This window comes from Pyrgilauda ruficollis, unplaced genomic scaffold (assembly GCF_017590135.1).
Source record: "Pyrgilauda ruficollis isolate IOZ18807 unplaced genomic scaffold, ASM1759013v1 scaffold170, whole genome shotgun sequence".
Taxonomy (NCBI): domain Eukaryota; kingdom Metazoa; phylum Chordata; class Aves; order Passeriformes; family Passeridae; genus Pyrgilauda; species Pyrgilauda ruficollis.
The window spans coordinates 333380-357140 of NW_024515876.1; the positions used below are offsets into that span (position 1 = coordinate 333380).

At 43.0% G+C, this 23761-nt stretch overlaps 1 protein-coding gene across 6 annotated transcripts in view; it reads right to left on the bottom strand.

Moving 5' to 3' along the window:
* The window catches only part of PIAS2 (protein inhibitor of activated STAT 2), a 26856-nt gene extending 3333 nt beyond the window's left edge, over positions 1-23523 (bottom strand). For 3 of the 6 annotated variants that reach the window (XR_005954833.1, XM_041464124.1, XM_041464125.1), the window contains exons 1-12: positions 23429-23495; positions 14753-15227; positions 12413-12497; positions 11750-11800; positions 11565-11655; positions 8079-8213; positions 6026-6131; positions 5405-5478; positions 4430-4590; positions 3690-3823; positions 3070-3241; positions 720-859 (exon numbers count right to left, since the gene is read on the bottom strand). Coding sequence is in view for 3 of the 6 variants with exons in the window: in XM_041464124.1 (XP_041320058.1) it covers positions 720-859; positions 3070-3241; positions 3690-3823; positions 4430-4590; positions 5405-5478; positions 6026-6131; positions 8079-8213; positions 11565-11655; positions 11750-11800; positions 12413-12497; positions 14753-15227; positions 23429-23452 (1648 nt within the window). In the remaining 3 variants the exon portion in view is untranslated. Of the gene's footprint in view, positions 1-166; positions 226-719; positions 860-3069; positions 3242-3689; positions 3824-4429; positions 4591-5404; positions 5479-6025; positions 6132-8078; positions 8214-11564; positions 11656-11749; positions 11801-12412; positions 12498-14752; positions 15228-23428 lie in introns of all 6 variants that reach the window. The other 3 variants (XR_005954834.1, XR_005954835.1, XM_041464122.1) reach the window with 2 other exon arrangements.
* Positions 23524-23761: the final 238 nt, after the last annotated feature.

The following is a 23761-nucleotide window of genomic DNA, read 5'->3' on the forward strand; positions in this document are numbered from 1 at the left end:
CTATGTCAACAGAAAGAAATGATATACTCCCTCCCTCTCCCCTCACCTCCAAATCTCTTCTGGCCTGTGACATCTCTCCTCCTCTTCTCCATTAAGAACCCTCAGAGTCTCTATATACAGTGTTTTTTTTCAAGGAGCCAGGATAGAAAACAATCAGTATCCCCACCTTTTGTCTGATATTTAGCAGCAGTGTTGAAGAATACATCATAGGCATTTAGGGTATGTCTAGGTAAAGAAAGTCAATAGAGGTCAGCTCACAGATTGTAGCTCACCTTAACCTTTTTCATACAGTCTAGACAGAGCACCACTACAATCAGCTAGCAGAGTAACTACACTGAGGGCTGGGATGAGTCAGCACCCTCACATCTCTAGTAACTAAAACAAGCAACTACTCTCCCTCACATCTACAACACGTAACTACCGGATGTTTACACAAAGTCTGGCTGAGCACAGCAAGAGCAGCTTCTGGCTGCCGTGCTCAAGTGCCAGTTTGTACCCCAAAAGCAGTGCTTGTCACATCACTGCTGCAAAATGCAATCTGAAAATGGGCAGACAGCCTGTACTAGGCTTGTCTAGATAGCACATCAGTGCCATACTGCATATAGACTTGTTCCATTAAAAAAGACAAAAACAAAGCGTTAATAAATTCTTCCAATTTCTACCCACCCCATAAATTAATACTGTTGTCAGAACATACGTGAAAACCGCCCAGCACCTACCTGGCAAGTCTGATGAAATACTGGATATTGGTGGGTGATGGAATGGTACTGGGTAGTCTGTTAATGAAGGAGGAATAGCAGCAGCATCAACCGTCGTCACGCTGGGCACTCTGGCAGTAGATGGCTGATACATGAGAACCCTGTTTCAAACAGCATGGGAAATTACAAACAACCTGGCTGTTAGTTGCACAAGGGAAACCATGCACTGCTGTGCACTCTCATTCACAAGTCACCGTGCGACAACACAACTACAGCGTGGCTACTCACTACACAGTACTCCACTCTAATTTCCTTTTTCATAACAGTCTTCATAATAACATGACCGTATCTCGGCTCTCAACAGCAGCTGTGACATAAGAGCAAGTTGGCATTAAAACAAAGTACAGTGCTGGAGTCATTGGCAACAGTCAAAGACAAATGGGTGTCTGTGAGCACCCACAGAGGGACGTAAAGGTGACCAGAGCCAGGAGGAGAGTGTTCCATTTGATTGCTCCACAGAACTGCTGCTCCTGTTACACCAAGGGCACAGCTGACCATTATCCTGCCCCACAGGATGACACAGATTACACAGGTGGGAGTTAAATATAAGTCTGTCTTTACTCACAGCCTCCAGTTCAGCTCTCAAGGAGCATGTTACAACCCTTCTGCATCCCCTCATGCTACCTGACCTCAGCATCGTTCCAAACACCACCACAGGTGCCCAGGCACCAGCCACATGCATAGAACAGTTCATGAACTCCAAGTCAGGTGGAAACACACAGCATTCTGCTCCCAGATGCTCTGCATCGCTCCCTCCAGCCTTTAGTGTTATCCACTCATCTTCCTTCCCACACTCCTACCTGTTAACCTACTTCTGATGTCAGAACCTTGGATTTCAGGCCCTCCCTTCGCAGGCACCTCTCACACTTCAGCCTATATTGTTGCTTCCTCTAAGAAGACACCCCAGTTTTCCCAAAACTAGCATTCAAACAACAGTGTTTAAAGGAGATAAGCTATACCCCAAAAGCCTGACTTTGACCTGGATTTGAAGAATAAAAATATGCCATATCCATACCCAAAAAGCAAGGAAAATACATAGGTCATAGAGAGAAAAGAAGTCAGTCCTCCTACAATTACAGTTGCAGGTAGCCATCTCAAACATAGGAGCACGGAAGGAAGTCTTGGTGCCTTCTGATACTTCATTAAGAGATGTATTTGTAGCTACACTTTCTTGTAAAAGTGAGGAAGAGTCTCTTGCAGAAGAACTCCTCCACAATCCTCACAAAAAAGCAACAGCATTGCAGTATCACTGCTGAAAGTGGTTGAAGATGACCAACTACTTGCTCACCAAGGACCACACAGACATTCCTGTGGACTAGAGACTCACCACACCTGCTCATTACTTCTGAAACAGAAGGGGAACCTTCAAAACAGAAGGGGATTGGGTTTATTATTATTTTAGTACAGGTCATAAGCCACTACACAGAGAGACACAGACACACACCTCATGCAGGCAGCAACACTAACTGATGATCCATTACTAAAAGCTGAGCTTGAAGCAGTGAGTGCTGGTGAGCCTGACCAGGGCCCTCACTCCCTGCAGGTCTGGGGTGCCCCACGGGCCAAGAGCAGAAACATGGGAGCCACAAGCAGCACCCAAGCTGAGGTGCACAGATCAGGACAGACAGAAGGTCTGGACAGACAGAAGGGCACAGCAGCAGAGAAGCTGGTCAAGCCTGGTGCTGAAGTCAGGCCTGACTACAAAGGTGAAGGAGTTGCCAGAGGACTTGGGAAGTCACTGGTTGTGCTAATCAAGGCGCAGGACTGACTGATGACCACAGCCAACAACAGCATCCAAGACATTCCAGAATTTAACAGAGAGATGGAGGAAAATCCCATCTTGATTCAAAACAGCAAAGTGGCTCCCTTCCAAGACTGACAGGATGGATGAAACACATAACACAGTCTCGTTCCCTGGGCACCAGAGCAGATTAGATAGAGGATACAGCAGACAGCAAGAGAAAAGCCTTTAAGATGACACTAACTCAGCAAGAATTCTTGAAGTTCCTCCACTTGGCATAATCTACTTTCCAGGAGAACACTGCCCACTAGCTTAGTCAGATTCCTTTTCTATGGAGAAATGTCCCTGCAAACACAGCAACAGTCAGTGCAAAAAAAAAGCTCTTTTGTGAAGTGAAAATCTATTTAATAGTGTTTTGCCTGTACAAAGTTACTGCATCAATAAAACCTTCTACAGGAGAGGCCTAGGATTATCCTCTGCAAGTGCAGAGCTGGATTCCAAGTACATTTCTCTACAGATCAGTTTAGCTGAGACATTACAGAATAACAACTAACTTTAAAATTGACAAACCCTTTGGTTGGGCTCCCGTGTATTTCAGACATAAATATGCACTTCCTTTTGGCTGGAGGATCTTCTTCTTCATCAGAAGAGCTTTCCACTGTCAAGTCGATAACATCAACCTTCTTCTTGTTTACCTCACTGGCCACTGTCACGGAACATGGTTTGCTAACAACACTGGAACCTGAAAAAGAAAATAAAACATCATTGTTCTCCAAAAGCTGGTGATATCAGCAGTTTCTATTTGCAAGAGAACCAGGAACCCAGATCCTGTGTACTAGATCAACCTCCTGGCCATTACACACAATATTTTGCCCTAGTACCTGCTCTATGACTCTTCTGTGACACATTGAGACTATTGAAGAACAAACTTTTGTTTTCACTTATAATTTTAAGGATGTAAAACAAAAGCAACCTTTCATTTTCTTAACTGCTGTTATAAAGAGCAAAGACCAAGCCCAAAAATGCACTCTTAGAGATACAACCCTTTCTTTTCTAGCTTAAATTACAAGAAGGCTAGTAGTAGTAAGCCCTCTACAAAACAAACACCAACATCCACACGCATTATCCAAACTACAACTAAGTCTCCAAGATTTTGTGCTGGTTTGCAACCAGTACCCAGATGTACATACTTTCTATTTTGGTGCACTGTGGACTTGACACTTTCACAGCTTCCTTCTTTGGCCTCATGGGGCACCAGGAGCCATCTTCCTGGAATTTGATCTCATCCACATCAGAACATTCATTAAGGATTTCCATAAAGAGGCTGAAAAAATAAAGTTTCACTTTTGATTCTAAGTGGCATTTTTATTCTAAGTGAAAAGGAGACACGGATAAAAAGATAATTATGATCACCTTCTACCCACTGTGTCTCCTCTCTCCCCAGTTCCTTTTTACGTGAAAGCCTGTAATTATAGCCTTTGCAGATATCAGAAAATAAGATTATTCCAACCCATCCATAATTCACTCCCACACTACTGCAATGCACAGATTTCCATACTCAAGCAGAATCCATCACCTCTTGAACCAAGTTAGACAATTACAGTTACAAGTTACAAGTTAAAAGCTACATTTTGAAGTTTACACCTTTTAAAGATAGTCATGTAAAAGGAAGACCTGTCCTTTTATGTTGCATTTATGTTTCTCCAGAGGAAATACACTGAGACTCAGGAGTTTGATGGTGCAATTAGGAGATAAACTTACATTGGTCATTATGGGAAGGGAAACTAACGGAGTCTAATGGTTCCTCCAGTCTAAAGTATTTTGACAAAAAATAGGATGAAATGGCTAAACTTCAAGTCACAAAAGCAGCTACTCAGTACATAATGAAACATTTTAAGTAATTGTGTAATCTGCAAAGCCAGTCTCTTACCCATCTAGTATTAGGCTCTCGTAAGCTGCCTTTTTGTCACAGACAGGGCAGATCCAGGTAGGCTTCTTTTCATTCATTTGAAGATAAAGAGCAGCATCAAAACATTGCAGGTGTGTGCAAGTCACAGCCCGGCATGGGATTGTCAGTCTCATTTTTCCCAGCTGCAGGAGATGCATTTAAAGGGTGTCAGAGCAGAAGACAGAGAAACAGGCCTGAGTGGTTAACAATGAATCCAGAGGCACTTGGTGAAACAACTCTTCCTGCTCACTACAGAAGTGCCTGGGGCTAACGGTGCTGTAAGTAAATCCACCCCATCACAGCACCCACACAGTGCTCCTAAAGGAAAAATTAAGCCCTGCTCCAAGGCCTCACCACACTGAGAACAGTCAGAAACACTTCTAATGGACCTGAAACAACATTATTTGCAGGATTTCATTTTTATCAAACAATCAACTGCAGTACCCACTTCTATAATTTTCTTTTAACCCAGTATTTCAGGTGTTTTCCTGAGCTCCAGGTACTTGTTACACTCAGAATGACCAATTTCTTCCTGGGAAGAGAACCCTCAAGGCAGCATTACCTTGTTATAAGGTGATCACCTATTTTTTTTGTTTGCTTCTGTATCTGCAGTACAGGCAAAGCCACCAAGATGAGGCGATAAGAGTTTTAATTATCATTCCATCCTTTAATTATTCTGTCAGCCTGCCTGATTAGCCTCAGCACATCAATACAGGAGATTAATCCTTCTCCAGGCCTCACTGCACACAAGCAGCAGCTTGACGCTGCATCGCAGCTGAGGCATCCAGTCCTAAACCACAGCTGGGTTACTGCTGCTTCTCCCCACCATTTTATCTTAGCTTGCTCATAAAATACAAAACCAGTGAGGTTCCTAAAGCAAGGCCTTTGAAAAGCAGCCCAATTCTGCACTACAGATGAAAATATGAATGTCATCTGGAAATTTCCAACCATACTTACAGGACACATCAGAGAGACCCGCAGACTGGTTGTGGCAATCTCACTATCAGGATCTGCAGTTAGTTTTTCTTTAACTATTAAAATAAAGAAGTTATACATAGAGGTCATTATTTTGAATGCTAACCTTGATTCAGCAGTACATGCACTTTTTTCAGCTATCTAAAAATATTAATCTAGGAAACTAGTTCATAAACAACAACAGTTTCACTTCTTATAAGCAACTGCCAAACTGCACCAACATCTGATGTTGTTTGACTGCAGATGCAGGAAAACCATACAGAGCAAATTCAATCCAACGTGTCAACAGATAAATAAAGCATTATGAGTGAGGTACAGGTGAAGAGAACTCAGGGCATCTAGCTGCACTTCACAGCCCAGCACAGTAAGGGGTGCTTGTGGCATTCCCATAACCACATTTCAGATGGGATCTCTGGGTATGCTCCCTAAAAACCCCCACTGGAAAAGAGTGTGAGGCCTCACCAACAGCCAAGGGAACCTGTGAAACCATGGGCACGGACTTTATTCTCAAAATACAGCAAATCTCTCCGGTATTACCAATTCTAGTTTTAAAGAGCCACTAACCACCCTCCAAAAGTACAGACAGGGAAGTTAATTACTTACTTAGTGCTCTGGAATGATCCGGATTTCTGATACCTTTCATTTTTAACCTCTGCAAAAGCATAGCTGAGGTGAGCTGGCGAACCAGATACACCGACATGGAGTAATTCTGCAAAAACAAGGATTAAAGATTAAACGTTGATTTCATATAATACACCCACTATGACAACAGATGACTATTTACACTAGTTGTAGCATACAGTAAAAACAAAAATTTGACTTTTTGCTTAATCAATAATAATTACGAGCATTGACAGACAACTTCAATTCTGTGGAGGTCCAACATTCTGCCAGAATTCTCTGGACAATCAGGTCTAATTATCCTGCTTATAACTGAACTAAAAGGAAATCTCACAACCAAGAGACAATCTGAGCTCTTCTCCTGGAAAGATCATATGTGACATATTTCATACACATAATCTTTTAAGAATTTCTTACTTTTTGTCTCCTTCATCTTCCCCTTTTTTCCAGTGTCAGTGGGGAGCTCAAAGAATCACGTGACAAAAGATAAATGGTGTTTATGGTATAAACAACAGCTTCAGATGGTACAGAGCTGCCCCAGTTTCTCTGTACCTTTTCTTTAGCTTGTTCTGTACTTCTAAGCCCAGCCTTCTTACACCATGTCCATTCTCCTGAGCCTGGCTCTGTTCCCCAGCATTCTCCACTCCTCCCTAACTCACACCACTTGTCAGCTTCTTTTGTTCGCTGTTCACTCCCACTTCTAGGTCACAAATGAAAAGTCTGCAAGCCCCAGTGCTGCAGGATAATAATGGTTTCATCTGTGTAACAGGAACAACCCATGACCTCTTATTTCCACTGCCTGGCAGCCATCTTCCCATGGCTCCTGCACTGCCTGGGTACTGCACAGGAACTTCAAACAAATCCTACAGCCCTGCTCCTCCTTTACCACCCATAGGAAAACCAGCTCTTACCTAGAGCAGCAGATAAAGCATTCTAATTCCACATGAAACCACTAAGAAACCCAGATTTTTGGGTTTTTTTCCCTTAAAGAATAGCCAACTTCTGCATTACAGAGAGGATTCTAGAGGCTTGAGTCTGCCCAGCACTGAGGGGTCTATGCCCCCTTGGCTCAGCAGCCCTCCAGTATCAGCCCAGTCCACGCCCACAAGCCCTTATGTGACACCCCAAGCTTTTCCCCAGGGTCTCACTTTGAGGTGAAAAGCAGCAAACTTGGGCCCCAGCCCTAAACTGCAGAACCCGCTTCACCTCTCAGACCAAGGGGAGGATGTCCAAGCATTCCGAGTCATCTGCTTCCATCAGAGTATGTTTTGGCAATACAGGGAGGAAAGCTAGCAGGCCTCAGCATGAGAGGCCAAGACCACACACAGGACTGGAGCCATTTTAAGATTCTGTCCTTTGACTGGGAAGCAATGGCTCAGATCTTTGTCTCCAGCCCTGTTCCAGAAAATCATCCTTTGATGTCAGCACTGCCCTTCATTTATTTTTTGAACATTACCTTTTAATCCAATTTCTTTTTAAAATTTTAATATAAAAGCTTATACTGGAGTCTCTTTGAAATTTGTGGTATTTTTAGTGCAGCGGATTTGATTTTGTATAAAACCTCATAGAAAAAACTACTTTGATAACTGCATTCAGAATTAACACAGTCACAGATACGGAATAAATAGTTCTTGACTTAACAACAGCTGAAAGGGTGCTGCAACAGTCATTTAAACCTAGGATGAAGTAAAAAATTCCCTGTACTCTCTTTTTCTTTCCTTAATAAATCTACAGGGTGATTTACTATTCACACCACAAAAAGAGTTTGTTAATTTTGACATGCATTTCAGGCAAACTCTAAAAGCAGACTTTTGAATGTGAACCCTGCAAGAAAATCTTTCCATCTGTATGTAAATCCCACATGTGTTACTGAAAACTACCACAGTTCTAGGGCAAACTTTGTTTCCTGGTACTGACAGCAAGTTCAGCCATCTAACAAAAAACACTTGCCAGCCACATCAGGCAGCAGGGGAGCAAGAATGCTCAAAGAGATGATTTAGATGACTTCCCACATGCTACAGAACATGCAGGTTACCTTTCCAATTTCAGAAGCCCAAGAGATGGAAATCTGGTTTGGGACTGCTGATGACAGCCTAACTAGAGAAGTGATATTCAAGGGACGCCCAGGTCGCTTCTGTTCAATTCCATTTTTTGGTGGTGGAGCATATCCCTGTGGAAAAAAGGACAATGGATGTGTTACCCAGTCTCCCCAGTGTACTCTGAAACTGCTGACATATACTTGTTAGTTTTAAACGGATCTATGAGAAGCAGGCAAACTTAGAGGCTCTCTAGACTGGAGAGCAAAGCCAGCATTTATTCTGAGAAATATCAGACTTTCACAGGAGACATGCAGGAGTAGATCACAGGAGACAAACACAGTTGTAAGGCATTTGTTGTTTTAAAAGGCTTTTACAGAAGCACTGGAAAGGTGAAAGAGAACACAGTTTGGGTCCAGGTAAGTTCACAGGAAGAGTAAAAGGTCATGTGGATGTTCTGTCCTCTTTCCACGCCCTACTGGAACAGAGTGAAACATTACAAGGTCATAGCTTTAGTGACAAACGGAGCAAATAATAAAGACTTAACTCAGCGTTTCACACACTGAAAACACTTCACTGATTAAGAAACAATTACACCTTGTTCCAAGAGCTCCACATCCCCTCAGTGACTACTTTGCCTCGTTAGCTACCGGTCCCATTAGCAACAGGTGTCACCTGTCCTCTGCCAAGGCCCCTGAAGAAGGACTGCACACGGAGTACCAGCTGTATTTAAGAGATCATGGAATCAGAGTAGTTTGGGCTGGAAGTGACCTTAAAGATCATCCAGTTCCAGCGCCCTCGTCACACAGTAAGCCTGCAGCTTACTCCTCTCACCCTGCATCTGTCACGATGACAACAAGCCAGTCTGACACAGCCACCCTGAGAATCCCTGCTCTGAGCTCGCAGCCAGCCTGCAGCCACTCATCTCAAACTCATCCTGCACCTGAAGGATGCCAGCAAGATGCAGCTCAGCCTCTTGCTCATGCACTTCCAGACAGCGTTGTTTTAAACTAAAAACTCACCCAGCAAGGATATGCTGAGGGAAAAAATAAGAATTTCTTTAACCAGAGAAATACACGCACATTCACAACCTAGTGCTTAGTAAAGGAGTTACTTTGAAAGATGCTAAGTCTGGGAATAAAAACAATTAAAAATAATTTAAAAAAAAAAAAATATATATATATATATAGCCTCTTCTACTAACTAGCCGAGTATGCCATGAGGGCTTTATTCCAGAACACAGAGGCAGCAGACATATGGGAACTGGCGACAATTTCACATTTAAAACACAGAATGATTTCAGAAGAGAGTGAATGCAAGTTCTCTGACATTTCCCTTTTTTTTTTTTCCCCAGAGACAGACTCTGCAGTGCACATGCTTTGTTTCAGTGAAGCTTTTAGTGTTTTCTTCCACAGAGCTTATTCTTGAGAAAAAATTCACTCTCATACTCCTACAACAATTTGGAACCTTACCATCCTGTCCTTTTAGGAGCATTCTGCTTGCCTTCCAATCAACATGGCAACATGGCCTGGCACTGTTTAGGCAGGCTGCCAACTCTAGTGGCAAGAAACTGCCAGTATTATTGGGGCCTTGAAGTCTTCCATGGTTCTTCAAAGAACCACACTACTCAAGGCAGGTATTATCTGCTACAGAAAGGAAATTAATCAGAAGAAAGCATAACTGCTCATTTATCTGGCTTTTCCCAGTGACACAGATGCAGGATACAAGGAAACACGATGTTAACATAAACACAATCCCATGCAGTGCTGGCACAAAGGCAGCATTGCTCTGAAGCTTCTGGTAAGGATTGCAAGCGAGGAGATGACCAGGAATAATTTACAGGCCAAGAGTAATTTACAGAATAATTAATTTCTCTGCAGAGGTGGGAACTGCCCTACCAGGCAAAGACACAAGTTCACTTATGCACTGTGCAAGCAGGCAAAAAAAGCTGGCATCAGAGGTTAACTAACTAACACTACTGCAATGGCAAACGGTGGGCTTTGAGGCAAAGAAGTTACCTTACACTTCCTGCAACAGACAGCAAGTGCACGATGATGCAGAGACAGACCAAATGAACAAAAAAATAGTCTGCAGAAGCGCTCAGACTGAGACTCTATTTGTCATTCAGCTCTCAGTGAATGAGGAGGGGAAGTTGCCAAGGCAATAGTGATTTATTCATTTCCCACCTAAGGTTCAGCTGAACAGATTAAAAAATCATCTTAACATGTGCAGGAAGAACCTAGATAAGCTAAGTAATAATCCAAGATTAGTAGTAGTTTCTGCTACAACCGTGACACCCTATGCACAAAATGGAGAGCACAGCAGGGTGTAACCTACATTAATAAGACTGAGAATCAGCTGACACTGATGCCTAAAAGATAACATCAAACCAAATTCTTTTTTTTGGTTGCTGAAAGACAATCTGAAGACAAAACCCTCAAAGTTATCACACAGAATGTAACCAGCACTTGCAGACAACACTGACCAGAAAACGTGACAAAGAAACCTTTTATAACCTGAAGACTGAAGAAGGAGGAAGAGAATCTAAGGAGTCTCATTTAAGCTGAGTAGAGGCAAAACTAAAAAAAAAGCAGTCACAGTTGCATATGGGAGGAGGGAGGGTACAGGACAATACATCTAACACACCAAGACTCGTTAAAAACAATCTGAAAAAGAGGTTTCACACCCCTCTCTACACGGTATCTTTCCAAACCCACTACTGGAAAAACCCTCTGTTCCATGACTTTTACCACACTTTATAGCCTCAAGAAGTATTTCTGAATGGTTTGTGCAAGAGTTTCTCTCTGTTCTACTGAAAGAAAAAAGAGAGAAACCCATTCCAGAGATATTTTGAGAATGAGAGAACTTTTCCCTTTCTGTCCATACCCAAGCCTCCCGATGACCCTGTGACTGTGGACTAATTTTTGCAACATCAGACACTCCTGAAGTGTGACTGCCAACATTGTTGTGTTACACTATCAGCCATGTGCCAGGAACCCTAAAATGCATCTGTTCTTCATCCCCACAACAAACTGTGCTCTAACTAGACAGATGCAGAGCAGTGCACAAGTGGCACACAAGAGGCTGATGCCATTCTCTCAGAACAAGAAGGAACTCAAGCCTCTCACAAATACAGGCAGCCCACACAGCAAGGCCTAGCACCCTCAAATAAATTCAGTCTGAGCACCTGTGAGGATTCTCCATGCAGACACCAGATTGTTTTTGAATTATTTAGGTACGTTAACAGCAAAAGACAAGGTTTGCTGTAGGGGGCTTAATCACATTTAGTCTGTGCAGTGGCTGTAATATGATTAACAGCAGTTATGGCTATCTCCCACAGCAAATGCACAAACTCCATGCCTACATTAGAAAAATCTGAGTGGTAACAAACAGCTTGACTGTTCTGGCAAGCTAACACTACAGAAAAACACACACGCACTCCACAAGTCACCAAGAAGCTACAAATACATACAGTACATACTTACCGGTAATGGGAACAGCTTCCCATTTACTTTAATGCACAAACTATTAGGATAATTATCCTCTTGAGGGCAGCTTGTCTCTGCTAGGCATAGCCTGTATCCATAGAAAGAGAAAGCATCATTTTCAAGTGTCCCCATGAACATCCATCAGCCAATTAAGTTTTCAGAGAACACTGCACAAAACGTACCTTAGTTGAACTTGGACCGTGTAATCTCTCCTGCCTCCAGGCAAAAAGTCCCTGCGACAAAGAGAAAGAAAAAGAGAAGTACCCATTTAGCAGGACTCATATGGCAGCCATACAGAGAAACAACTGACACACCTGCCCCAGCATCACTAAACTTTGCTCTTCTTTTTGTTTTATTGAGCTATGAACACATTACAACTGACATTTCTGTTTAAATACTCCCAAGTTACACAGGACTTCAGGATCAGCATCCTCCATCAAGAGATCATAGCAAAAATAAAGTAGGATGCTGCCAGGGTTGAAAAGGCACCCATGAATTTTCATAGTTTTCAACATTAACCCTGGGAAAAACCAGAAAAGCAGGCTTCCATTCCTGCAGCCAGAAGGAAGGTAGGGAAGCTTCCAACCTCTCTAAACAGTGACAATTATTTGAAACCGAGTAATTGTTAATTCTTTAACAAGGTATGATTTTCACAAAATGTGCACAAATTCTGTGCACAGTTGTTCCTGAAGGAAACAGAACAGACATAAACTCAAGAGTAACTTCAGTGAGGATTATCACTCTGCATCTGCAGAGTAAGTGATGCATATGGTGCCAAAACCTCACGCTTTCTCCTGAAATTTTGCAGAAATTTACCTACACTATACCACACTCTTACTTCTTACCTGGATATACAGATTTCTCTGACCTGCTGAGGTGTTAAAGCAAAGATAAAAAACTTCTCCTGGAACCTCTGAATACTGCTCTGTACTAGAAGAAGAAAAAAAGACACAAAAGAGGTTGAACCATGGTGATTAAAGCCGTTGACTAAAACAGGATCTGCAGTTTACACCTGGAACAACACATTAAGTCACTCGAATGGTGGTTGAACTGCATGTAACTGTTAACAAAAAAAGCAATGGAACAAATCTTTCATTAAACTAAATTCAGATGGTTTAATATCACATTACACTTCAGTACTAAAGCAGCTTGGCAAACTGTGTTACAATCCTTTCTCCCAAAGGAGGAAGGTTCAAACAAATACACAATAAAATATTTAATTGGATACCTGACAAAAGGAATACCACAGAAATTGCAACAATTTCTGTGGTACTGTAAGGTACCACAGCAAGAACATGTGCATCAGAAGTTATTAATGTACAGCTGAGAAATTCACAAACAGCTACAGGTAAAGAGACCTTTGGGGAGGAAGGGAGGGACCACAACCCCTCAAGCAGAGAAACCAACCAGACTTCATGTCTGGAGTTACCCTGTAGTAGCATCTGACAAAAAATAAAGAAATACGATGTTCACACCAGAATACAACTTGTCTGTCAGTGATGGGAACTGGCAATATTTTCATATTTAAAGTCCACAGTAGGCACATGTCACTTTCCTACTTCCTTTAAAATTGAAGGGGTGTTAAAAATTTTTACCTGAAATAAAAGCAGATTAGGCATGTCCAATTTAAAATAAGCAGTAGGGAGGACAAATGCAAAAACAGCACAACTAAACCAAGCAAATTTAGAAGAGTTGGACTGTCTTGTGCACTGTGACGTTCAGGGGAGATTGTTTCCATACCCAGAAAAAAACCACATGAAAAGGAGGCAAACATGAAATGGAACCCAGGTGGAGCAAACACGCACCAAGCTCCTCAAGCAATTCCAAACAGATACAGTGTGCATGTGTGCAGACACACACCACAGAGCACATTTGATATTTAAGAATAGTACTTGAACACATGTAAAAAAGACAGTGGAAGTATTTTGTTATTTAATTTGGTGTGGGTTAAAACTAAACCCCACACTTACACTTGTGCTCTCATATTAGTGCAAAGGAATACCACATTCATCCCTTCTCAATGAAACAGTGAGGTGGACTATACTCCTAGCTCTCTGACTTAGCTGTTATTTAAATACTTAACTTTCAAATGCACAAAAAAATGAGTGTCACTATGCAGAAGGAGAAGTGACAACAGGCACTGCAGTTACTGTTTGCTGGTAAAGTTTTCTGCTTTAGGTACTGGAGGATGGCAGATAATCAGTTCATCCCTCACTGAGTTACAAGTCACAGCCTAAAAAGCTTTCTGATCAGTTAAGAAACAAAATTGTTTAAGAGGATGCAAACTATTTTATAAACATGTTACTAAATAGTTAGGGAACATTTTTTGCCAAGTAAGGTAAGCTAGATGGAATTTCAAGACAGAACATGTAGCTCCAAATAATTCAAAATGTCCAAGACTGAGGCACTTGAGGAAGAGAAATCTGATTTCAGGTCATTTGTAAGACAATGTGCACTCCATATTACAGCCTACGGTATTGCAACAACTTTCAGGCTGAGAAACTTCACTACTCTGAGCACAACACTGAACACTGCAGCACAAACTCTATTTCACTGCCAGATCTCAGAGCCTGCAGAATTGCTGTGAGTGAGATAAAGGTAAAGTAGCAAACCAATGAACTTGTTCTCTTTACCCTGTTGCAACTTGTAAATTACTGACCCAGAAATCCGTTTTCTTTTACTCCTGACAAAACTCTTCCTCATTTGCACTAAGCAGAAACTTCAGGTCCAAATCTTTCAGCCAAAAGGTGGAGGCTCAGACTATGTATTAGGAAACATTTTGTTACCAAGAGGGCGGCCGAACACCAGAACAAGGCTCAAGGAAAAAGCAGTCAATGCTGTCAGCTGTCAGTGTTTAAGAGGGATTTGGACAATGCCCTTAAATATTATTCTCTAACTTTTGGTCAGACAGTTGGATGATCATAGTAGGTACCTTCCAACTGAATAACCCTACTCTTCTCTTTAATATTCAAAAGAGAGAAGTCTTTAATCATACTACTTTTATAATAGGAAACTATTTTCTGAAGTGTGGTTGGGAAAAATTATAAGGAAAAGGTAAAGATATAAAAGGAAAGGAGTTTCCATTTGCCTCAGCAGCAAAAACCCACTGAAGTCTGGACTCAGTATTGTCAGAAGCAAAGCTTATTTAATGAATTAGGCAAGCTGCAGAGGTATTAAACACTTACCTAGACTCGTGGGTTTAATGAGCACGTCGAGCACATCGTAGAAAGGTAAGCTTTTCAGCTGAACATCAGGATGAACAGGCGGAATCGGAGGGGATGGCTGCTGCATCTCAAAGTGGGGCTTAGTGTCTTGGAGGAGCACGGAACTGACAGGCGAGGATGGAGACTGAGGCGTGACTGAAGTGGAAGGGAGTGGGTGAATGCCCGCGACAGCCAAGTCAGGCTCGACTGGAGAGGAGCTGCTGTCCAAGTTGAACGCCGCAGGTTTTATAGCCGACAAATCCGACAGTCCCTCAATCGTCCTTGGGTACCGACGCCTATAGAGCTCTCGGATTTTGATCTGAACTGCTGGGCTGCAGCCGCTCTTCAGTAAGTGCAGTGCCCTCATCAGGAGGTCATGTTTGCGCCCACTTTTATTACGTCCAGCAAACCCCAGCAGCACTTGCAGTTCAGAAACACGAAAACTTGATACCATATTCTAGGAAGGAAAGAGAAAAAAGCACAGGTGAGCCAATAGCACCCCAAGGAGGCCTTTTCAAGGAGTATGGTGCGGCATCTTTCATCATCTAATCTGACAACTTGTTACTTGGTTATGGGTGCTGCCCACACCTTCACAGAACACAAAAGTACAGTTAGTTTAAAATAAAGAAACAAAGCGTCCAGGATGCAGGTTGAGTTTGCCCATGAAAGATTTGTTTCCACACTCAAACAATAGTAACAACAAAATCTTAAATTCACAGCACAAGCACAAGCTGTACCACAAAGAATCTGTCTCACTTTGTGGAACAAAATACCAAACAAAAAAAAATCAAGTAAATCAGTATTATCACCTGTCTTCCAACACATTTTAAGCACTTCCTTATTTTATTTCTTAATTATGACAACTCCAGACTCAAGGACTGGAGACGAAGGTGCTAACAGAAGGTATGAAATAGCGGACATCTGGGATCGTATGTATTTTTAAAAACAGTTCAGAAGTGCATCTGGACTCGTATTAAAGCTTTGGGCATTGATTTCAAAAGAGACAACTCAAAACTTTTGACTTTACCTTCCAGGTCCTTACTACACAGAGTTAACACTCATGTTCTGACACACATCTGATCTCAGCTGAAGTTTTAACACAAATTTTGACCAAACATTGAGACAGTCACCAATAAAGTCACAATCCTCCCTGTGTCCCTGGCTTGTTCCCTATTCTCTTTTTAATATTGTGAAAATTATTTTGGCAGTAAGACCAGTGAATTGTATCAGATGAAAACTGAACTTAAAATCACATAATCATTTAGGTTGGAAAAGACCTCCAAGATCATGAAGACCACCCACTGCTCCAGCACTGCCAAGGCCACCACTAACCCGTCTCCCTAAATGTCACATTCACATTGCTTTTAAGTATTTCCAAGGATGGGGACTTCTCCACTGTCCTGGGCAACTGGTGTAGGGTGGGACAACAGCCTCGGTCAAGAAATTTTTCCCATTATCAAATCTAGACCTCCCCTAGAATAACTTGAGGCCATTTCATCTTGTCCCATCCCTCGTTACCCGAGAGCAGAGTTCAGCTTCCCCCAGCTCCCTCAGCCCCTCCTGGGGCTCCAGCCCCTTCCCAGCCCCGTTCCCTGCCCTGGACACGCTCCAGCCCCTCAGTGTCTCTCTTGTCCTGAGGGCCCAGAGCTGTCCCAGCCCTGGAGGTGCCTCAGCAGGGCCAGCACAGGGACGGGCCCTGCCCTGGGGCTGTGTCACCGTGGGCATCTTGTCCACCTGGGCACACACCAACCCAAGTATGGGCACGTGCTGTCCCAAGTCAAGTAAATGCTTATTTCTTGTGCCTTTAAAACACAGCAGGAGTAAGTAGCCAGGACCTGCCTTCACATTATTTATGCAAATCAAAATGACCATCTAAAACACTACGGCAGAAACCTCATCTGGCACACCCTTTCCTCCCCATTGATGAGACAGGGCTATTGCGTTTTAGCCCCTGATTTTCAACATTTCCAGACAGTCCATTTTGATCCACTGACTCTTCTATCAAGAAGCTGCTCTGAGCAGAGGTAACACAGCAGCCTTCACACAGGTATTCCCCCAGCACCTTGTCTATAAATGCACCAAGGATACAGCAGCCAGCAAAAAGTCATATGAGCCACTGAGTGGCTCACCCAAACTTCTGAAGAGGCCAACAGCAAACGTCACCTTAATTTCATCCCAGCAAATTCCCTCAACCACAAAACAATACAAGATGGAGAATGTTAGTTCCCACCTGGCATTCCCCTCCTACTTTTCCTTGCACTCAGTCAAACACAGTGATGAAAAGAAAGTGTTCCAACATTCATAAAAAATGGACTGAAATACTATAACAGCTTTATAGTTATGACATAAAAGAGAAACTGTGTTAAAAGATAATACTAGTATTCATGAATTTACAGAAAACTTCACGTTGCATGCTTCTGTAGATAACTGCATAAGCTTGATAGCAACGCCAGCTCCTTTATTTCAGATGCAGGCAGTAAGCATGATGCTGGATTTCATAATCACAATGCAAATGAGTAAAATAATCCTTTACACAGAGATTATGGAAACAGCATGTATTGCAAAATACTGTCTACTAGCCTGCCTGCTGCCTTCTGTGCATTCCTGCAAGTTAATCAAGGTGAAATGTGCAGTCAGTCGCGCCTCAACACAGCTAACATTTCATGCAAAAAAATTTCACAAACTAGCACTTTGTTACAAGACAGATTTCATTTTACTAGAAGACATAGCCTGGCTTCAATACCATAGTCGTCAAAATTTTAAATTAACACCCACATTAAAAATGCTTGCAAATATAAAACATATACACTGTTTTGTCCACCAATGTAAAAATGTTACACAGGCTTTAGAAAGAAGACTTGCAAAAAGCAATGTTTACAGGAGTATCTGAACAGCAGCTTTTTCAACACTTTCCCTCTAAACCTGTATCTGCTTTCCCTTTAAGACAACAACAAACATGTATATGAAAACACACCTGCCTAAAGGGGCTCTGGGAGAGCTGGAGAGGGACTCCAGACAGTGGATGGAGGTGCAGGACACAGGGAATGGCTTCCCACTGCCAGAGGGCAGGGACAGATTTTGGGATCTTGGGCAGGAATTGCTGGCTGGGAGGGTGGGCAGGGGCTGGCACAGGGTGCCCAGAGCAGCTGTGGCTGCCCCTGGATCCCTGGCAGTGCCCAAGGCCAGGCTGGACAGGACTTGGAGCAACCAAGTGGAAGGTGTCCCTGCCCATGGGGGTGAAGCTTTAAGGTCCCATCCAAACCAAACCTATGATTCTGAACTTATCTTCCTACTCTGTTTACAAATACAGAGTGGACATTCATTATCATCACTAAACTTTTATGAGGACATATGTCTGAGAACATTTATAATCATGGTGCAAGGCAGTCACTGCTTCCAACAAACCCTTATCAAATTACTTTCTTTTGGTTTTCCAGCATATTGCAGAAGACTGCAGCCTTGTTATTAATATGCTTTTCGCATCACTCAATTACGATTAGACATTCAAGTTGTGTCATGTAGATGACATTTTCTCTTAAGAAAAGTTCTTTACAGCTGCACAGCACAATAAAAAAAAAAGCTTTTTTAACACAAAACCAAAGCCATTTTAGTTTTAACATTACTCCATGAACACAAAGTAGCTCGACAGAACTCTAAGGAAATCAGACTGGATAATTCAAGCACTTTTATATTCCAGAAATATTTTTCCCCTGAAATTCATACTTGAAGTTTATGAGAAGTTTCATAGGTTTTTCTGTTTCTTACTGTTAAACTTTAGCAACCATGATTCACCAGCAGAAACACTGTTCTAAAGCATTAAGACGTAGGTGTATCTGGAATGGCATTAATTTCCCTGGGAGGATGATGTTAAGGAGCCCAGGAAATGCTGACATACCTCTGAAATTAAGGGGCAGGCGTGTTTCAAAGCAAAGTAAGGGATCAAACATCTCTCCAAACAAGAGCTGTGTGGCCCTGCAATATTAACAGTTACTCTACATCTCTCTCCACATATATATATATATTTATATTTATATACATATTTCAGTGCAAAGTAGCTGAAAATGCCTCTTTAATTTTTGATATATGCCCTACAATAAGCAGCAACAACTGTGGCTTTAAGGCCAGTCCTGCTCGAGTGGCCAACTGGACACTCGCACTGCAGAAGCAATCCAGCCCACTCACAAGTACTGGTCAGCTTGCCCCTAAGAGCTCTGCTTCAGCCCCACTGGATTCCAGATAATCCCCAAGTGTCTGAACGCTCTGTACAGAAGGGACACGCCAAGGACAGGTTCCACAAATCCTCACTCCTGACTTTAAGCCCTTTCATGGACATTCAGCAAAGCGGTACATTTGTGACATCTTTTGCAGCAGATTTGCATCCATGACGACTTCCAGCAGGCTAGGAATGGGCAATGATAGCAAGGAAAAACAACTTGTGTCCTGGGATGGTTGAAGACCTCTCTGCTGAGTGGAAGTGTTTTCTCAAACTGATGTAACCACAGACAAAGAAATGCAAGTCACAGGGAAAAATGGAGATGCCATAATTGAAATCTGTGTCAGTAGTACAGGACAGCAAAAGCAGCTCTAAAGAAAACCACAGCCAGTGCAAATCATAACCACCAGATCCTCAGTATTATGGAGGTTTTCCTCTGCACAGACTCTAGTCTGGCTCCTTAATTAGGAATTAGCTCCAAGGTTGCATGCACTTAATAACAGCAAAAATCCTAAGTTAAACAAACACAAATATTTAAGACATTCGAAACAAAACTTGGCCATTTCATTGCAGCTTCTTTTCTAGAGTACCCAAAAACTCATTATCTCCTTCCTCTCCCCAGCACTGCATCTCAGCACAATCAGTTAATTGTTAATGATTTTACATAAACAAACTTTTAAGGTGTCTCAATAAACCTCAATGATCTAAAATAGCAACTGTGAACCTATGGAGCACACAGGAATTTCGTGCAGATACAAGGGAACAGCACATTATCATAGGTTATTAGGAGTATTTTATCAGCATTTATGTTATTTAATACACTCAATTTAACTGCACTCTAAGGATCATGACAGCACCAACAGCAACTTCTCACATCTATTCTGTTCACCATATTAAGTTTAACCTAGATCATGATGCGGAATTGGATTTCTACATCAAAAATATAAACTGGTCCGCATAGACAATAAAATTATATTAACACAGATAAAATAAAACAGTGTTTGTCAATGACCTTGAGGAGGACATATGAAAACAGCTCTCAGCATTTTCTTGCTAGCAATTTAACACTGCTTCACCTGGTAAATGTGAGGCAGTCACTTACACTGTTCTTCCAGACTGGAAAAATAAAGCAAGTGAAGTGGAAAGGCACCAGGTCTGGTATGAACAAGAGATCCAATGTATAAAAGAATGAGACTTCAACTTCTGTATTTGAATATGGTATCTGAACAACACTTCTCCTCTTATTTGAATCGTGCTCCTTCTGTACTGGGTGTGCAAGAGCAAAAAGTAAAAGTGGGACCTACTTCCAGCATTAATAAACATGATTTTCCAGTAAATTTTGTGCAACCTCTCCTTCCAGAAAGGATATATTAGCACGCTTCCACCTCTTCTCAACCAAGTAAGTTTTTTTCCACAATAGCTGTGAAACTCATCACAAGTGTCACAGATTAGTTTTGGCACAGGCAGAGCCATTTGCCTATAAAGAGCCTTTTTTGCCCCACAAAGATGACACTAACAAATTACTTCAAAACGTGACTAAACACGAACTATGAGACTAATGATGTCACCTAAACTAGAGATCTGTTTCAAGACTGCACGCACTCCACATTTTTTGTTTCCATTTTAGAGTCAGGACGCCAGCAGAAACACAGGGGACCCAAGAATACTAAATAATATGTAACTGATCCTCTTATCTGCAGTATTTTGTTGAGATTCAACAAGCTTCAAGCTAAATCTTGGAGAGTTCAGAATCTGTTGGGAGCTGGAATTGTTGTCTCACAGATGGCTCTCAGAAGGAGGTGTAGTTCCCCACTTCTGGGCCAATTTTGTTCAAAAATGTGTCTACTCGTCATCTCTGGCCTCCACAGCAGACTGATGATTCTGTTCCACATCCGCCTGTGCCTGAGTAATTCCTTCATCATTTACTGGGCTGCTCTGGAGAGGGGATTATGGATAAAGGTAGGAGCCAGATTTAAAAAAACATCTGTGAACAGCAGCTCTGGAAATGGTATCTCAAAACAAACTATAACTAGACACTGTTACACTCTCCCCATCTTCTCAGCCACTCCCTGTTACTCCAGAAACCAGTCATCTACAGAAATCAATAAAAACTACTAGCTAATAAAAGCTTCATCACATGGTCTGGGTGGGTAAGCCTTACACCAGACATTTCCACCAATATATTGAAAAGCAGCAAATCCTTTAACAAAACTGAAGATTTCCAAAAGGCCTGATGTAACAGCAGGTTTCTTGAAGTCTGGTTTCTTTCACTACAGCCTCTTAGTTATAACCCTTGGGTCCCAACTCCACAGAACTTTTACTGTGAAGACTGAGAGGATACCAGGGATGGTCCTAAAAATACTAAAATGCTCCTTTGCCCAGGAAAAAAAAAAAAAAAAAAAAAACAAAAACAAAAAAGCTGTGCCTGCTTGTTTCCCTCAAGAAACAGAGTTTAAGAGAGAACTCTGATCTCCTGCCTTCAGACAATCCTTAACAAATTACCAAAATAAATTCCACTCTCAAAATGGCCCAAGTGGCCTTTTATAAAGCAGGCAGAGATGACATACTACAGGAAACTGCAGCAAACAATACTGCCATAAAAACATTCAGCAGGTTAATCTATAAAGCAGCCATTTCAGATCACACCTAAAGGTCAATTCACAAAATCTACTGGGGGTGGGATAATCTCTCTCATCTTTGGTGAGGAAGATTTGGTTGTCTGAAAAAAAAATTTAAGCCTCAAAACCAAGTAAGTGGTATTCAAGCAGAGGCATCCAAATGCATCCTCAAATGCAAAAAGAAAAAAGGAAAAATTCAGCCACGGCCCTGCAGATGTGAGGCAGACAATTACATTCTCTTCCAAAAATTACCTAGAGCTTTCCCACAACAGGCCATGAATTATTATCAGACGGATACTGAACATTTATAGAAGCTCCAGGCTAACAGATTCATCTCACAAGCACTCCAGTTTACAAAGAAGATGAATGGGAATCTCAAAATATATGACTTCAGAATTTTTTTTTTAAACTAGTGGCACCTCTTGAGTGATGAAAAGCAGCCCTGCAGTTGGCCTGAAACTCAGTTCCCTCCGTACTTCCTGCATTACATCTATCTATGCACCTCAGTTTCTTGTAGATTTTAAAGGTATTCAGGAACCTAACACCCTGAGGGAGACTATCAATACTTATGGATATCTAGATAAGCGATTACAGCACTTTGGGAGAGACAGATCACAACTCCACCTCAAGACTGGAGAGGAAGAGATAAAAGAGGAGTCACCATTGGCACAAAGTTTACACTGGGGCTTCAGCCAAACCCTTTGAGACACCTTGGGACAAGGGCTGAGAATGGGTGAAGACACGGAGCAAGAAAATGGGTAAACACAAATACATTTAAAGGGGAAAAAAAAAAAAAACAAACCCCAACAACACAAGGCTCACGAAAAAAATAAGCCAACAATTCATAAACCTAAAACTGAGACAGAGCACGGTTGTCCTCAGACAAAGAAACTCAGTTCTTTCCGCTATATTTTCATAAGGGAGCTCCTCAGTTCCACTACCACTGTTAGTGCTGGAAGAAGCCCCAGCATGGGAAATTCTCTGGCAGTGGCAGCACATTTCCCACTGGTCACACCAACACCAGCTCTTCCTCTCCACTAAAGCCCAACTCACAGTGGTTGCTATTTAATCAGCTTCTATCCCTCCTGTAACAAAGTCCAGCTCGGGGGGAGCGGCCTGCACGCAGAATTCCCACGAAGAATTCCACTTCTGCTGCTGTGGACGCTGCTGAAAGAGAACCTCCTCCTTCCACACAAAAGTAACAGCGGATTGTTCAGGAAATAGGAGGAAAAGCACCAACTATGCAGTCGGCTCTTTGTGTACACACCTTAACAAAATGAAAGGACACGCACGCACACACCACCACCGACAAATCTGCTACAGACAGCCCACCACGACAATATGAAAGATAATGAACCGAAGACAAAACAGGTCTGAAAAGCGGCACTGGGTTTCACGCTGGGCAAGCACAGCTTTCCCGGATGGAAAGCGGTCCACGGATTTCCAGAGATTCCACAACTATCAGCATTTTCAACAGCCCGGTGGTTATTCACCGCCCTCCCTTCAGCCGCACGGAGCGCGGGGCCCAGCAGGAGCCGTTCGAGCCCTGGGGCCGCTCGGCAGCGCCGAGATGGCTTTTAAAATGTCGGGAGGAGAGCGAAAAACCTCCCCGGCGGCAGCAGCAGCAGAACCCGCGCGGCGGGGACGGGGACGGGGACACGGGCATTGACAGGGAGGGTCTCCCCAGGCAGACCCCGCCGACCCCCGGCAAGTCGGGGCGGGCCCGCTCCTTCCCTCCCTCCCTCCCTCTCACCCCGGGGATGGTGCGGGCCCCCCAGCACCGATATCTTGCCCCCGCTGCCACCTCTCTCCCTCCTTCCTCCTCACCCGCAGCTCCTCGAAATCCGCCATTTTCTACCCGCCGCCGCCGGGCGCCGCCGCCACCATCATCGTGACGGGGCACGTGACGGGGAGGGCGGTCCGGCGGGAAGGGCGGCAGGGAAGGGCGGGAGGACCTGAGGGGTACAGACATACCGGGAACCCTCAGGGGGACCTCGGCTCGAGTGGTACAGACACCCCGGGAACCCTGAGGGGAACCTGGGCTAGAGTGGTATAGCCACACCGGGAGCCCTCAGGGGAAACTGGGCTAGAGTGCTACAGGCACACCGGGAGCCCTGAGGGGAAACTGGGCTGGAGTGGTAGAGACTCACTGGGAGCCCT